General features: G+C 51.0%; 1 protein-coding gene across 1 annotated transcript; it reads left to right on the top strand.

Annotated features, from left to right (window-relative positions):
• Positions 1 to 1525: 1525 nt before the first annotated feature.
• STMP1 (short transmembrane mitochondrial protein 1) lies at positions 1526 to 15624 on the top strand. Its single transcript, XM_056124042.1, has 3 exons — positions 1526 to 1643; positions 13817 to 13870; positions 15086 to 15624. The coding sequence occupies exons 1-3, from the start codon at positions 1629 to 1631 to the stop codon at positions 15158 to 15160; spliced, it is 144 nt and encodes a 47-aa protein (XP_055980017.1). The 5' UTR covers positions 1526 to 1628; the 3' UTR covers positions 15161 to 15624.
• Positions 15625 to 15933: the final 309 nt, after the last annotated feature.

Raw genomic sequence — 15933 nt, 5'->3', positions numbered from 1 at the left:
ACAAGTCAGGAACCCAAGCCCTCATCCTCCTGTAGCTCACAAATTTATGAGGACCAGTAAAAGGATCACGTGGGTGTCAGTAGAAGTGTAGAATGGTAGGTTCAGAATCATCGAGTCAGCATTTCTCACCCAGGTGGTGAAATCTCCGGGTAGCTTGAATGCCCATTAAAGCTTGAGAAGCATTCCAGTAAAATTTTTACTCTTATGAAATTTGTCTTGTAGCCATACCAAGTGGTGCTCAGGGCTTCCTCCTGGTTCTGTGCTCAGGAGGCACTCCTGACTCCACACTAAGGGATCACTCCTGGAGAGAGACCATCTGGGGTGTTGGGGATTGAACTCATGAAGAATGCAAGGCAAATGCCTCGCCCACTGGCTGTATCATTGCCTTGGTCTTAAGTACCTAAGCACCTAATCTAATCGAGAAGCTGCTCAACTCAGGTTAACGTAGAAAACACACAGACATTTTGAAAAATACATTCTGACACCCTCTCCTGACATTCCAGGATTGTGTACAAGCACCAGTGGTGATGTGCTCTGCTTTTAGTCATGGGACCTGCTGCCACATGCAGCCTTTTTAGGTCTGGTGGCCTAAAACCGGGCTGCTTAACAGAATGTCCTTTAAAGTGTTGGTTCTTGAAATCTCCAGACTCACACAGAGTCCGGGATGGGTGACCTCCCCACATTCCCCTGTTCTCCGGAAGCCTGACAGTCATGCCCACTCACTGCCTCTGGTGCCATATAAGCTCATTAATGGCCATGGTCCAGATCACAAATAAATCTCAGAAGAGATCAACAAGCTGCAGAGATGCTCCCCAACCCTAAAGTCACCATCCAGTTTAAAATTTAATTCTGGCTGCATCCCCTTATTTAAAATAAATTCCTGGAGCATGGACATCTCATATTCTACACCTCTGATGTACCAGGAATAGCACACCACATTGGATGGGATGTAAAGTAGAAGACAACCGATCTCGGTAAAAAAAAATATATATTAGCACACAGGATCAACCTGTAACAACGGGCTAGTAATCTCTTATATAAGGGCTTAATGGCTCCAGGGCGAGATACAACAATCTCCACACACTTTCTTCTAAGAAAGCTTCTTTGATCATCTTTAGTGAATTATTCATAGCAAGCAATACAAAATAAATTATTTAGAACCTGCTATTGGGGCAGGCTTGGATGGTGGTTGGTAAAATCTGAAATAATGGTGGTGGGAAAGTGTAATGGTGATGGGATTGGTGTTGGAATATTGAATGTAATCAATTATTGCGAACAACTTTAAAAAAAAGTAAAGTGTTGGTAAATAATACAAACTGTAGGCCCCAATCCAGCTTGACAGAAACTCAGCCTTTAACCATCTGGCTTCCCGAAATCTGAACATCCAAAGCTGTGGGAACTTGGTCCCAGCTCTGAGGATTTCGGGCCCATCCCTTTCAAAGCGCGGCTGCCGGCGTGCTCCGCTAGGGGGCGCGGGGGCGCTCCGCGGCTCTTCCGGCTGAGGGGGCGTGGCGGGGCGTGACCCGGAAGCCGAGGGGCAGTTCCGCCCCTCGCGCCGGGCGGGGGGGACGCAGGTCGGGAGCGGCCCACAAACTGCTGCGGCTCTCGGTGCCCTCCTTGCTGACGCCATGCTCCAGTTCCTGGTGAGTGCGGCTGCGAGGCGGGGCGGGCTTGGCTCGGGCGTGTGTGTATGTGTGTGTGTCTGTGTGTGTCTGTGTCTGTGTGTGTCCCGCCCGTCGCCCCTCGGGGTGGGCGGCTCGCCTGTGTGTGTGTGTGCGTGCGTCTGTATTTGTGTGTGTGTGTGCGTGTTTGTGTGTACGCCTGTGTGTGTATCTGTGTGCGTGTCTGTGTGTATGTGTGTGTGTCGGGGGGGTCGGTCATAGGGCCCAATTGATGACTTCCGCAGCAGCCGCCCCCCCCCACCTTGGTCCCCTGCGACCTCCCCGCCCCCCCCCCCCCAGCCCGGACCCCCCAGCGGGGACCTCTAACCCCGACCCCTCCGCTGGGACCCCCCGCGCCGCCGGGCGGTTGCGTGGCGACCCCGCCGACGCGAGCATCACCGGGGGCGGGGGAACCCCTGGCGGGTAGCGGGGGCGGATGCGGCGCGCGGCCCCGCGCTGATACATTGTTACCTTTGGTTGGTTGGTTGGTTGGTTGGTCGCTCGCTCGGTTGGTTTCCAGCTCGCCGTCCCGCAAAAGTCTTGGCGTGCTGTCGGGGAGCGGAAAGTTTCAGGGGAAGTGTTGGGGGGGGAGGGGGAGCTCCGCCACCGCCACCCCCCAGCAAACAAAGAAAACTTCCAGGAGAAAGTTTTTGTTCCTTCCGAGAGCCGCTCGGTCGCTTGCGGGCCCCGAACACCAGGCGCATCCGGGTCTGCAGCGGCCCGGGGCGAGTCTGGAGCGGAGAGCTTCCTAAGGGCTACAACGGAAAAAAAAAAAAGAAAAGAAAAAAGGAACGAGCGCCCCCCGGGGCCCTCTGGGGATACCCGGAACCCCGGAGTACGGGGGAGAGGGTCGTTACCCACCCCCACCGCCTCCAGAATCCTCGCAAGAGCCTCACTCACGTGCGTGTTGAAAATGCTGGAAATGTGCAGGGTGCAGAGGGCCTCTGGGCCCTGGGCTGAGCCCCTGCCGATGACCCCGATTCCATTCCCCTCTCCCATATTGCTGCACCCTCCCCCCCATAAATGAAGTAAAAGCTAAAACAGCCTCCCGTAGCCTCGAGAAGTGGGACCGCCAGCCCCCCCTACGGCTGGACCGCGCGCCCCTCGGTGCCACTTTGACCCCTGCTTTCCGCAGAGCGAGTTTCTTTGGGTGTGAAGTCCACTTGGGCTGTGTGTTTATAAGAAGGGACGTCGGGGTTCTTGCGTTCCTTGTTGGCCACATCCGGATCTGTTGTATTCCTGATCCTGGTGTTGCACTTGCACACCTGTGCGGTGTTTGGAAGAAGTGGACCCGACCATCTCGCCTGGATGGGGCCCTGCGGGGTGGCCGTGGGGAGCCCCCTTTGGCTTGCAGCCCCGTTTGGTGTGTGGGGCTGTGGGGTTGAAGTCCGGGATCCCTCCCATCACCTGCTTTGAACGGGACCCCTGCCGGTGGGGCCCGGTGCTGGCTTTGAACCCTGGTCCAGTGGGCTTTAGGCTGTGGGAACTTGGAACGATTCCCAGTGCTTCTGTTTCCACGAGGGAAGACGGGATCTTGGGCCTCGGTCATGTGGCCTGGAGGGAAACGGAAATGAGTGATCACTGGTCCCTGGAGGACCCACACTGTTCTCTTTCCCATCTGCCAGGTGGCAGATGAGCCCTTCAGTTTGTTTCTACTCAGAATCCGGCTTCCTCTGCACCTGTTTGAGACATTTATTCCTCCTTCATTTTCCCCTTGGAGCTAAGTTCTCGCCCCTCCCCCCCCCAATTCCTGTGATCCCACTTTACTGTGGGCAGAAAAGGGTTGGGGACAACTTGGGGGCTTTGGAGGTTTGGGTTTTCAGACCAAACTTGGCTATGCTCAGGACTTCCTCTAGCTCTGCTCTCAGGGAGCACTCCTGGCGGGGCTTTGGGGGCCATATTGGGGTGCCAGGGATTGAATCAGGGTTGGCCACTTGCAAGGCAAGTACCCTCCCAGCTGTTCTATTTCTATCTCTCCAGCCCCTCATGGTTCTTTTTGTTTGTTTGGTTTTGGTTTTTAGTATCCGGGTCACCCTGGGTGATGCTCAGGGCTTACTTGTGACTCTGCACTCAGGGATCACTCCTGGCGGAGCTCGGGGGACCTGTGTGGGTTGCCCAAGTGGACTGCATGCAATATAAGCTGTACTGGCTCTGTGGCCCTGGCCCCTCGCTGCTCTGAATCAGCTTATTGTCAGTCCATTGGCTTATGGACCGACCGTCTTCACAGCAGGACACAGAACACTTGACCTGCACCGAGGGAGAGGAGTTGAGGATCCGTGCTCTGGCCCTGTGGGGAGCGGCCCAGCCTAATCTCTCCTGGGCACTGGTGCTGCTCCCAGCCTGCGGTTCCTGGCCGCCCTGCTGGCTCCGGCCTGGCCTCTCCCCTCCCTCCAGCCCACTCATGGCTCATCGGGGTGTGTGGCCTCTGCAGGCCTTGCCTCACCCTTTGCTCTCTGCTCCCACGTGACCTGGCTTGCTCTCTGCAGTCCCGCGTTCCTGAGTCTCTCAGTTTATCCCCTCTCTCGGACCCGGCGCCTCTGGACCCCTTCCCTCACGCCTTGCTTCACACTCCTTTCTTTGTTCTCGACTCTCTCAAATTGGCAGCATCGACCTAATCCAGTTATCTCTTAATTTCACCCGTATCTTTGGGCTGGTGTGTCTCTGGGCTGGTGTGACGGACACTGGCACTTCCCGGCTTTGTGACCGTGGCGAGTGAGTGGTCTCCTTGGTGTCTCAGTTTCCCCAGCACTAACTGGGCAATGTTCTGTTCGAAGGAAGCACTATACGGGCTGGGCCAGGTCCGAGAGGTAGAAAGAGGAATGCCTTGCCCGCGGCCCATCCTGGTTCCATCTGCAAATTTTGCCCCTGAGCCCAGAGCCTGGAGTCCTTTCTGAGCCCTGACAGGTGTAGCCCCCAAGCCAAACCCACCAGCCGGCCAAGTGAGCGAGCTCCTTTGTTGTGCTTGGGCCCAGGAAACAGCAGCTGTGCTGACAGCGGGCCTCTGTGACTCAGCACAGCCTGGGAGCTCTTGTAGAGCAGGTCTCCCCTCGGCCCTTGCCAGCTACACTTGTTCAACCTGTGTGGGCCAGGACGGTCGGAGTTAAATGCACTTAACTTCTGAAAGGTTTCTGAACATGCAGTGACCAAAAAGGAATTCAGAGACAACCTTGTAAAGAATCGGAGGTCCCCTTGATGACAATAATATCTGGGAATGATCACACTGGACAAGATCCGAGGGTTAAAAGTAGGTCAGGGATATTCTTGATAACCTTTCAGCATCAATATTGCAAACCACAATGCCCCAAAGGAGAGAAAGAAGGAAGAGAAGAGCCTGCCATAGAGGCAGGCAAGGGATGGGGGGTGATGGGAGGGAACCTGGGGACACAGGTGCTGGAAATGTACACTGGGGGAGGGATGGCTGTTGGAATACTCTATGACTGAACTCCAATCATGGACAGCTTTTTATTGGTCTATCTCACAATAAAAAATTAAAAAAAAAATAATCGGAGGTCCCTCTGGCCGTGCTCACGTGCATAGCATTTCTTGGGCAAAGGGTAAAGAGCCTGGGAGCCCCATGTAGGCCTCGCTGGAGCGCAGGCTTCAGTCCCCAACAGCAAGGTGGCCGTGATCCTGCTGCCTCCGGGAGCTTTCAGTTGTGGTCATTTTCTGCTTACGGACAGTGTCGAGGCAGTTTAATTCCGCCAAGGGCGTCTGTTTACATACGTCAAGAGTGTTGCCTCTTGCAGTTTCTCTTGATTTCAAATTCTGTTGGTTACTTCCCCTTCTGAATATCCAGTTCTGGTTTGATCTGGGGACTATCCCAGGTTGTGTTCAGGGGGTCACTCCTGGCGATGCTCAGGGAACCATTTGTGGTGCCTGCGATGGAACCTGGAGGAATCCAAGGTGAGTGCCTTCCCCGCTGGACTATCGCTGCAGCCCCAGACTAGCTTTCAATGTTTTTTAAACACATGGCATTCCCCCGGGGGTCTTTTCGGCCATAGAGCGAGCCTCCGGTTCTATAAATGTTCTCCTGGTGCCCTTGATTCTGTCTGTCCTCCCGAGCAGCTGCTGCGGTCATCAGCCAGGATGAATCACATGCCTGGAAGCGAGCCGTCTGTCAGTGGTCCTGCATCTTCCCAGTGAGGTTGGGGCCACTTTCACCTCATTCCCTTCCCCTCTGCCCTCCCGTGTCCATCCTCCGCCTTACCTTGTTCTGCGCCTTCTCTTGGCTTCCCCATCTTTCCTTTACCTTCTCTGCTCCTAGGAGCCACTGGCCATCTTCTCCCATGCAGTCTCCACACTGTGATGATCTCCCCCCTGGCTCTTTGGATCTCACATATCTTTATCCAGGTTTTATTCTCTTAGTAATAAACTTGGACTTTGTTATACCTATTTTTTTATTATTATTATATTTTTTTATTTTGGGAGGTCATACCCAGAGATGCTCAGGGGTTACTCTTGCCTCTGCACTAGGAATTACTCCTGGTGGTGTTCGGGGGACCATTCGGGATGCTGGGGATCGAACCCAGGTCGGCCGTATGCAAGGCAAATGCCTTACCCACTGTACTGTCACTCTGGCCCTGTTATATCTATTTCTGGGAGGTTTTTTTTTTTATTAGTGAAACACCATGAGGTACAATTATAGACTTACAAATTTTTGTGCTAGATTTCAATTATACAATGATCAAATACCCATCCCTCCACCAGTGCCCATTTCCCACCACCACGGATCCCAGCATCCCTCCTACCCCCCATCCCCCCCTGCCTCTGTGGCAGGGCATTCCCCTCTGTTTTCTCTCTCCTTTGGGGTGTTGTGGTTTGCAAAAGAGGCATTGAGTGGCAATCATGTTTGGTCTATAGTCTACTCTCAGCATGCTTCTCCCACCCTGGGAGGATCCTCACAACACCCTTTATTTGGTGCTCCCTTCTCTACCTGAGCTCCCTTTTCCCCTAGCACGTGTGGCTGGCCTCCAAGCCACGGAGCAAAATTCCCGGTACTAATCTCAGCCACTCCTGGGTGTTAGTCTCCCATTTTGTTGCTTTATGTTCCCCAGATGAGTGCAATCTTTCTGTGTCTATCCCCGTCTTTCTGACTCATTTCGCTTAACATGATACTTTTCTAGGAGGTTCTTTTTCGTTTATTGTGCTTGAATAGCCTCCGTTTTGAAATAATGTTTGATTTTAGGTGTTGCCGACTCTTTAGCTCCGGCAGTTTGCGTTCAGGTTCCCGTGGAAGCGTCTGTTCTGTGATAACAGGCGAACCAGTACTGCCTGATGTGCCTTTTCTCAGAAAGCTCCTGACTTTCTTAGAAGTGCCCCTGTTGAACTTACTGCCATGGCTAAGAATGAAGGTGGCCCTGCCCCATCATTTCTTTTTGTTTTTGGGCCACACCTGGTGGTGGTCAGGGGCTTGTCCCTGTACTGTGCTTGAAGGTGCCCCCAGGGGTAATGAAAAGCCAGCTCGGACCTCACTGTCTCCCTGCCCCTCTCTCATTTTCCAAGGAAAATTATTAAATACAATACTTAGCTGTCATCCAAAGTGTTTCTCGGTGGTGCTACAGGAAGGGAGATGGATGATAGCCTTCGCAGGTCTTTGTTTTAATATACAGAATGTGGGATTTTAAGCAAATGATGCTGCTTAAATTAGTAGTAGTTAAACACACGTTGTAATGTTCTACACCCCTGGTCTTATTGTTATTATTTTAATCAGGGATGGGAGGTGAGCATGCATGTGTGCATGCGCGCGTGCGCGCGCGCACACACACACACACACACACACACACACACACACACTCGTGCTCAGGGGCAAGTCCAGCAGGGTGCTGGGGGCATCTTCTTCCTCCTTGCAAAGCTGCACCCAGCCCTTTGAGCCTTCTCCCCAGCACTCCTCCAAAAAGGGGGGATTGTTCTCTGCTGTGGGATGGAGAGATCTCAGTGCGGTGTAACTGAGACTGAAATTGAGAAACAACCTGATGAATTTCCCTTTCATTAGTGTCAGATAATGCGGACTTTCTGTTTTCTTGTTAGTATGTAACTTTTCTACCTAAACCTGTAACACTTTTTTTTTAATGATAATTCAGTTTTTAATTTTTTTGAGGTTTCTGTGCTGTTTTGCATACAGACTGAACCAGTGAGCAGCCCCGCCCACAGTGGATGAAGATTCCGTTTTCACTGCATCCAGCCAGCAATGGGTGTTTCTAGGCTTTTTGATAAGGTCCCTTCTCCCTGGTGATGTCTTCCTGTTTTGATTTGCCTTTCCCTGTAAGTTTTAGGCGAATCTCCAAGTGCCAGTTGCAGCTGTTGACTATTTTAGGTTTCTTAAACACTAGTCAGTGCAGAGAGGCCGGCTTGGGTTTTGTGTCCTAACTCTGGTTTGGGTGTGTGCTTTTGAAAATGTAATTTGGTGAGTTGTCTGTGAGACTTCTCAGGTAGTGAGAGTCATTCTGGGTGATGGCCGGGAGCCATCCCGGATTAAGGTCACTTTTCCTGGCCGAGCTGCACAGGGAACCTTTGCTTTGGGAAGGGGCTGAGGCGCAGATGACGAGTCAGATTATTTGGACTCTGTGTCTTTAGTGGTGGGCCAGCCTGCCCCCAGCGCCGCCCAGCCATCCTCTCTGCCCACTCCCCCCTTCCTGCCCCTCTCCCCTGCTCTCCCCTCCTGCACTCCCTGCAGTAGACCCAGGCACGGTGTCCCAGCTCCCAGGGCCCACCGCCAGTGTCCCAAGGTTCCCTCCCAACCCCTACCCTGTCTCCTTCGCAAAACTCATTGGGGGCTTTAATTATTATAATTAGCATAATGTAATTATTATTATTTTCATGTTGACAGTAGAGAGTGTGGCTGTATAAAGTTGCCTCACCTTTGCCCCACTGAAGAGTCCAGTCTCCCCCTCCCCCCCCCCGCCCCCCCACTACCCCGGTCCTTGCCTAGTCCTTGCCTGCTCCTTTCTGTGTTCCAGGGCCAAAGGGCTGCCCTCTTTGACCCCTTCCTTCCCCTGCCCTGCAGTGTTACTCTGCCCTCCTGGGGAGGTCCTGTCTGCTTTCCACAAAAAGTCAGCTCCTTCCTTTTTGCATTGGCTGTGGGGGTGGGGGGGCCCTCCCACCCTGCCTACTTCCTGCATCTGTTAGGGGCTGGCGGTGTTCCCCAGCCTGCCCTAAAGGAATGTACTTTTACAAGTAGCTTTTCTCCAGTTAATTTAACAGTTTACTTATATGTAGCTTTTTCTTTCCTTGTTAGGTAACAGTTTGACTAGCTTTAGTCATTTTTCCTCCTTCGACACTTGGCTTATATGTAGTGTCTCTTTGAATACATCTTCCACATTATTTTTTTAAAGGTAGCACTGTAGTACTGTCCTCCTGTTGTTCATCGATTTGCTCCAGCGGGGACCAGTAACGGCTCACAACAAATTGTGAGACTTGTTGTTACTGCTTGTTGGCATATCGAAGACCTCTCGGGTAGCTTGCCAGGCTTTGCCTTACGGGTGAGATACTCTCAGTAGCTTGCCAGGCTCTCCGAGAAATGCCCTACTCGCTGTGATATCACTCCGGCCCCCATCTTACACATTCTCATAGCTCATATAAGCATGGACAGGGATGCTGTGTCTGTCGAACAGATGCATATGCCAGCCCCAGGTTCTACTCCTCGTACCACAGGGCCCCCACCCCCATCCCAGCTCTGAGTGCTTGAGAAACTGTGGATGCCCCCGATTCTTTTAGTAGAGCCCATTGATAATCCTTCTAAAGTAAACATGAAGTTGATTTTAGTATATAAGGGTCTGCAGTCCTTTCATCAAAACTTTGAGGTTACGGATGCAGTTAAAAATCTTCATGTTCAACTTAGTAGCTCAGGAGTAACACTAATAAAATGCACGAACATGTTGGAGTCACACATAATCCTCACTAAGGGCGGGATCCTCTGTTGAAAGACTGTGATTTCTACTGTAAGGAGTGTTTGCTCGGAAGTGTGGAAAATAAAAGATGTGGTTTCCGGTGGGTTCAGTCTGGTGTGACTTTGCCGTCCAGTGGCTTGTAGGAGTCTTAGCTGCGACGGAGTTGGGGTTTCGGCTCGTGGAGCTTCATTGCTTCTCTTGTCATCTGCCCCTGTGTCCACTGCTCCGAGCCAGGCTGGACCTCCCTCTCCCGGGCTCTTCTGCCACCATCTCTGCTGCCTGCGCCTTTGCCCCCCACAGCTCTCCTTCACTGCTCAGCTCACCCAAGCTTCTGGTGTTTCCCCTTCTCAGCTGGGAACTCTGTGGGGTGCGGTGGGGTGAGGCTGGGCAGGGCTGGGGCATGGCGCTGCCCAGGCTCCAGGGCCCCTACAGGCCATGCCTAGGAGAGCTGCCTCCTAGGCCTGAGGGGCACTTGTAGATCCTCTTGGAGTCCCTCCACGTCCTCGCATGACGCGTGTCCACCTGACTTCTCAGACGCATGAGTCACTGTTTCTCAGACTCAGATTTCAGCTTTCATTTTAGACTTTTTTCACTTACATGGATTTGACGCTTTCTCTCCTGTTTATTGACCCTCCATGAGTGACCCCAGCATTCCCCTGCATTCAGCGTGCATGTGTACCTTTCGCCGTGTATTTGATTTCCCGGCATCCCACTGGGAGGCCTGGCAGTATTCTGAAGCTCGAGTAGGACACGACTTGTCCAGGGGCTTGAAGTGTTTGTTTTGTCTTTGAAATCACTGATGCTTTGGGGTGCTGGGAATGCAACTCAGTGGTAGAGCACACGCCTTCACATGTGTGACCCTGCCGCAAGGTAGAAATGGGGCAAGTCAAGTGGATTGCTCTTAAAAAAAAAAACAACTTTTTTTTTTTCATGTGGTCTGGTACTTGGTGAAATTGCCGAAATGGAGCCACATGAGATGTGCTGTGCTTCTTTCTGTGTGTGTGTGTGTGTGGTGGAGCGGGGGGAGGGCTCACCCAGCAGTGCTCAGGCCTGACTCTTAGTGAGGTAGGGAGACTATATGGGGTTCCAGGGATCAAACCCAGGTTGGCAAGAGCCCTACTTGCTGTACAGTCGCTCTAGACCCCACCATGCTGATTTATTGTTTTAATGAATCCCCCGTGAGATACAGTTAGACTTTCATAATTATGTTTCAGTTAAACAATGTTCGAGTACCCATCCCTCCACCAGTGCCCATTCTCCACCACCAATGTTCCCAGTATCCCTCCCTCCACCCCCACCTCTTCCCACCCCCTGCCTCTGTGATTTTGAACACACATAGCACAGCGGTAGGGCGTCTGCCTTGCACGCAGCCAACATGGCCGACCCGAGTTCGATTCCTCCACCCCTCTCGGAGAGCCCGGCAAGCTACCGAGAGTATCTCGCCCGCACGGCAGAGCCTGGCAAGCTCCCCGTGACGTATTCGATATGCCAAACACAGTAACAACAAAGTCTCCAATGGAGACGTTACTGGGCCTGCTCGAGCAAATCGACGAACAACGGGAGGGCCTTTTTATTTTATTTATTTTTATTATGGAAAGACTGGGCACCTTGGAGGGTCGGCGCTGGAAGGGCTATCTGGGCAGTGTTGTGTGAATATCACGCCGGCAGTGTTTCAGAGCTTACGCATCTTGCCCCAAACCCCCCTAGCTAGAGAGCGGAGAACCAGCACTCTAATCGACAAGTCCATGTTCTTCATTTATGTTTGCTTTTGGCTCTAAGTTTCAGTTGAATTTTTTCCCCTTAAGCAGAGTTATAATTTTCCTGGCTGGAAGACTTCTGTCCACCTGGTTTCAGCCTATAGAGTAGGAACAATCATTTTTGCTTCTTAATGCCACACTTTGGGGCAGTGGCCGGGGTCCACCCAGCAGTTCTCAGGGCTTACTCCTAGTGGTTGCTGGGGATGAACCCAGGTCAGCCACGAGAAAGGAAAGTGCCCTGTCCACTGTATTACCTCCTGAGCCCCTTGGAAAATTGTTTTTTTTTTTTGTGGGGGGGCGGTGGTGGGGGGGGGGGTGGGGCGGGGCTGTGGTACCTGGAATCACCCAGCGCCTCCCACAAAGAAGCCAAGTGCAGTAGCACTACATCACATTCCTGGCCCTCAGTGTCACTTAGGTCAAAACTATTCCACAGGTTGTGAATGATCAGAAAATGGTTTATAAGGAGAGTTATCTAGTACACGTAGTAATTGGCCAACAGCCGTGCAAGTTAAATGATGCTGTTGGTGTTTAAGGCTTAAACCTTAGTCAGGAGGACCCAGCTGTATTTTATTTCCCGGGCCACACCTCCAGCTGGAAGAGGTGGTTGATGCCACCGTGCATTGCCAGGTGCCAGCTCAGCGTGCTGTCCTCTGGGCTGGGAGATGGCTCCAGGCCCAGAGGGCACCACACAGCCCCCTGAGCACTGCTGTGGGTGCCCCTGCCTCGATTGGCATCGCCAGGTATGACTCAGGAGAAGAAAATATAAAGAAAAGAAATTATGCCTGTCCCTCTTGTCATGAGCTTCCTCACAGTTCTGAGTATTCTGTCTATAAGACCCTGCCCCTAGTCCTGGCAGACTGCCCCTTTCCGGGGTATATTAGTGTCCTTTGCTATCAAAAACTGTCATATCTTTTAGCTTTTGAGTGTGTCTCTTTTTTTTTTCTGCTTTTCTTGATCATACCCAGTGATGCTCAGGGATTACTCCTGGCTCTGCACTCAGGAATTACTCCTGGTGATGCTTGGGGGACCATATGGGATGCTGGGGATCAAACCCGGGTTGGCCATGTGCAAGGCAAATGCCCTATCCACTGTGCTGTCACTCCGGCCCTGAATGTGTCTCTTTCTGTCTTAGACTAAGGTCAGTGGCCTTGAGCAAGGGACTTCATGATCCTGGGCTTCACATGCCTTTTTGAAATATGAAGTGTTGAACAGTGACAGTTCCCGTATTGTCTGAGGTGTTACAGTTTAAGGAAATATTTTATTTTTAAACTAATACTTTGTTTGATGTGGTGAGAGCTAACAGTGCCACAAAATGCTGCTTTTAACAACCACAACAAATTGAAAATCTTGACTTGTGTTCTGGAATGTAAGCCACATTATTATGGGGCTTCTGAGGGGACAAGAAGAATGTAGAGTGTATTTTTACTGTGGTACCGTTTATTCTGTCTTTGTGTGTGAAGCAAGATAGTTTTTTTTTTTGACTTTTTGGGTCACACTCGGCGATGCTCAGGGGTTACTCCTGGCTCTGCACTCAGGAATCACTCCTGGCAGGCTCAGGGGCTCATATGGGATGCTGGGAATCGAACCTGGGTCGGCTGCGTGCAAAGGCAAATGCCCTACCCACTGCGCTATTGCTCCAGCCCCACAAAGTATTTTTTTGGGGGGAGGGGGTCACACTTGGCGATGCACAGGGGTCACTCCTGGCTCTGCACTCAGGAATTACCCCTGGCGGTGCTCAGGGGACCATATAGGATGCTGGGAATCGAACCCGGGTTGGCCGTGTGCAAGGCAAACACCCTACCCTCTGTGCTATTGCTCCAGCCCCAACCCACAAGGTAGTTTTTATTGAATGAAACTGGCTTAGATGTGAGGCCACACTGGACAAGACCTGAACGTGCTGAAAGGAGGTAATGGATGCACATGGAAACCTTTCAGTACCTGTGCTGTAAACCACAATGCTCAGAGGGAGGGAGGGGAGGAGGGGGAGGGGGAAGAGGAGAGAGGGAGAGGGAGGAAGAGAGAGAGAGATCTGCTGTCCTGGTGTGGTGGGAGGGAAACTGGTGACTTTGGTGATTGGTGGTGGGAAATGTACATTGGTGAAGAAATTGATGTTGGAACATTATATGACTGAAATCCAATCCTGAACAACTTTGTAACTGTGTGTCTCATGGTGATTCAATAAAAAGGGGGGGGGAAGGGATATAGATAGATAGATAGATAGATAGATAGATAGATAGATAGATACCAATTTAAAAAAAAAGATGTGAGGGGAGAGAAGGCAAGGAATAGCTGCTCACTGGAGAACACAGGCTGAGAGAGCAAGCCTCTGTCTGTTCTTTAGCTTTTGAGGAGCTAGATACTCTGTTTATGGGCGAAAGATGGGACTCCGGTCGGACATGCCCCCCATTGAATACCTGGGTCTTCTGCCTTGAGATCCTTGGGAGAATATTGTCTGTTTGGTTTGACACCAAAGTCAGTATCCAGTATGACTCTTCATGTTTTCTTGTTTCAGCTTGGATTTACTTTGGGCAACGTGGTCGGAATGTTTCTGGCGCAGAATTATGATGTAAGTGACCATTTCCACATTCTTGTCTTAGTGATTGTTGAAGTAAAGGTGTAACTGTGATCCATAGAGGCACCGAAGTACAGCAGGTGGGGCGTTTATCTGGCATACAGCCGACCTGGGTTCCGTCCCCAGCAACCTACATGGTCCCCTGACCCTTCCAGGAGTAATTCCCGAGCACAGTCAGGAGTAAGCACTGAGTGTCGCTGGGTGTAGCCCCCTCTAAAAAAAATAAATAAAAATAATCCCCCCCCCCCCCCACCACCACCACCAGACTTGGGTCCATAATTCTGAGGGCAAAGCCCTGAATTTTGTGAAAACTTTTCTTTTGTTAGGCCCTGGAGATAGTACAGGGTAAGGCCTTGCATTATATGCCTTGCATGCTGCCAGTGCTGGTTAGGTTTCCACATTCGGTCCCCCAGCACTGTTAATTCCAGAGCACAGAGCCGGGAAATAGTCCCTGTGTGCTGCTGAGTATAGCACAAACCACCTCCCCATCCCCCCAAAGGAAGAGGAATAAGAGCACAAACTGTTCTGTTGGGAAGAGAATGAGCATAGACGCATCTGTCCTCTGTATGACAGGGAGGCAGACACTATTGGTTTTCTGCATCACTAGCCTCAGCTGTGTTGTTATCCTGGAGTAGTATTAAATTTAATTCTGACAGTCTATGGGACATGATATGATAAGTGAGAATTTCTAATTGGACAATGTTTTCAGCCTTCCCCTCACCCTGCCAAGTAGTAGCACTGATTGAGATCATTTCACTGTATAGAATAGCACATTTGTTTATTCATTAAAAAAATTGTTTTGTTGTTTTTTGGGGTTCATGGGCTGGAGTGATAGCACAGCAGGGAGGGCGTTTGCCTTGCACGCAGCCGACCCAGATTCGATTCCTCCGCCCCTCTCGGAGAGCCCGGCAAGCTACCGAGAGTATTCCTCCCGCACGGCAAAGCCAGGCAAGCTCCCCATGACGTATTCTGTATGCCAAACACAGTAACAACAAGTCTCACAATGAAGACGTTACTGGTGCCCGCTCGAGCAAGTTGATGAACAATGGGAGGACAGTGCTACACTGGGATTCATATCGGGCAGTGCTGTTGGCTTACTCCTGGCTCTTGTTTCAGAGAAAAGTTAAAGCTTACACAGCCACTCGGTGTAGAGGAAAGGAAACGCAAGGATGCAAATTAAACTAATCTTATTTTTTTTCCTTTTCCAAGATGCCAAACCTGGCTAAAAAACTTGAAGACATCAAAAGGGACTTGGAAGACAAGAAGAAGCCCCCTCGGTCATGAGGTCCGTCCCTGCACTGTCCTCTGGACCCGCTGACCCGGCCGCTCTGGAGGGCCCCCCTTACGATCTGAACCAAAAGCTTGTGTGTCAACCTCCAGTTTTCGTATTTTCTTCTTTGCTAGACCTCGTGCTGCCTTCGAGCGCAGCGGGGCCATGCGGGTCCCCAGCCACCCCGACCTCGCCAGTGTCTTCATGTCTTCCTGTCCTCCTCCCAGGCCCTCGGGAGTCTCGGACTGGAGTTCTGGTGCTCGATTAGCGAATGTGACCGTTACCAGTGGTTGCTCCCTAGTTCTTGGGATTCTACTACCTTTCTTTTTTCAGAAGAAAAATATCGATGAGCTTTCTGTTGCTGATGATCAGATAGAAGTAATGCGGATTTTAGAGCTTGGCCACTGTAATGGGTGTTGAACCAGTCAGTACTAAATGATGTCATTTCGAAGTAATTAAAATTGATATCTGGAAGCCATTTTTCTGGTGGATGATCCATTTAAATTGTCAGGCCGTTTCCTAATTGCTCAATTAACCAGTAAGTCAATCTGCTGTTCAGGAACTGGGGAATTAAAAAAATACGTTAAAAAACAAATCGTCTTTGTCCTCAGTAAAAATTAGATGTAGTATGCATGCTTTTCCTTGTTGATGAATTTGATCTGGCTCTTTGCCCTCAAAAGGGTTAGATTTGTTAAGGACAAGTGGTGCATTTGCATTACATGGTGATTATACCCTGATTTCTCTGAAGAAAAAGTTCTATGCTTTCTGTACATTTAAATCACACCTT

The sequence above is a fragment of the Sorex fumeus genome, unplaced genomic scaffold (genome assembly GCF_029834395.1).
Source record: "Sorex fumeus unplaced genomic scaffold, SorFum_2.1 ptg000048l, whole genome shotgun sequence".
NCBI lineage: Eukaryota > Metazoa > Chordata > Mammalia > Eulipotyphla > Soricidae > Sorex > Sorex fumeus.
Note: the sequence above shows the minus strand (reverse complement) of the source record. Positions and strands in the feature narration are given on the sequence as shown.

Coding starts and splice junctions, on each gene's coding strand:
- STMP1 (XM_056124042.1), top strand. Junction 13,871..15,085: donor TTCTGGCGCAGAATTATGAT/GTAAGTGACCAT, acceptor TCCTTTTCCAAG/ATGCCAAACCTGGCTAAAAA.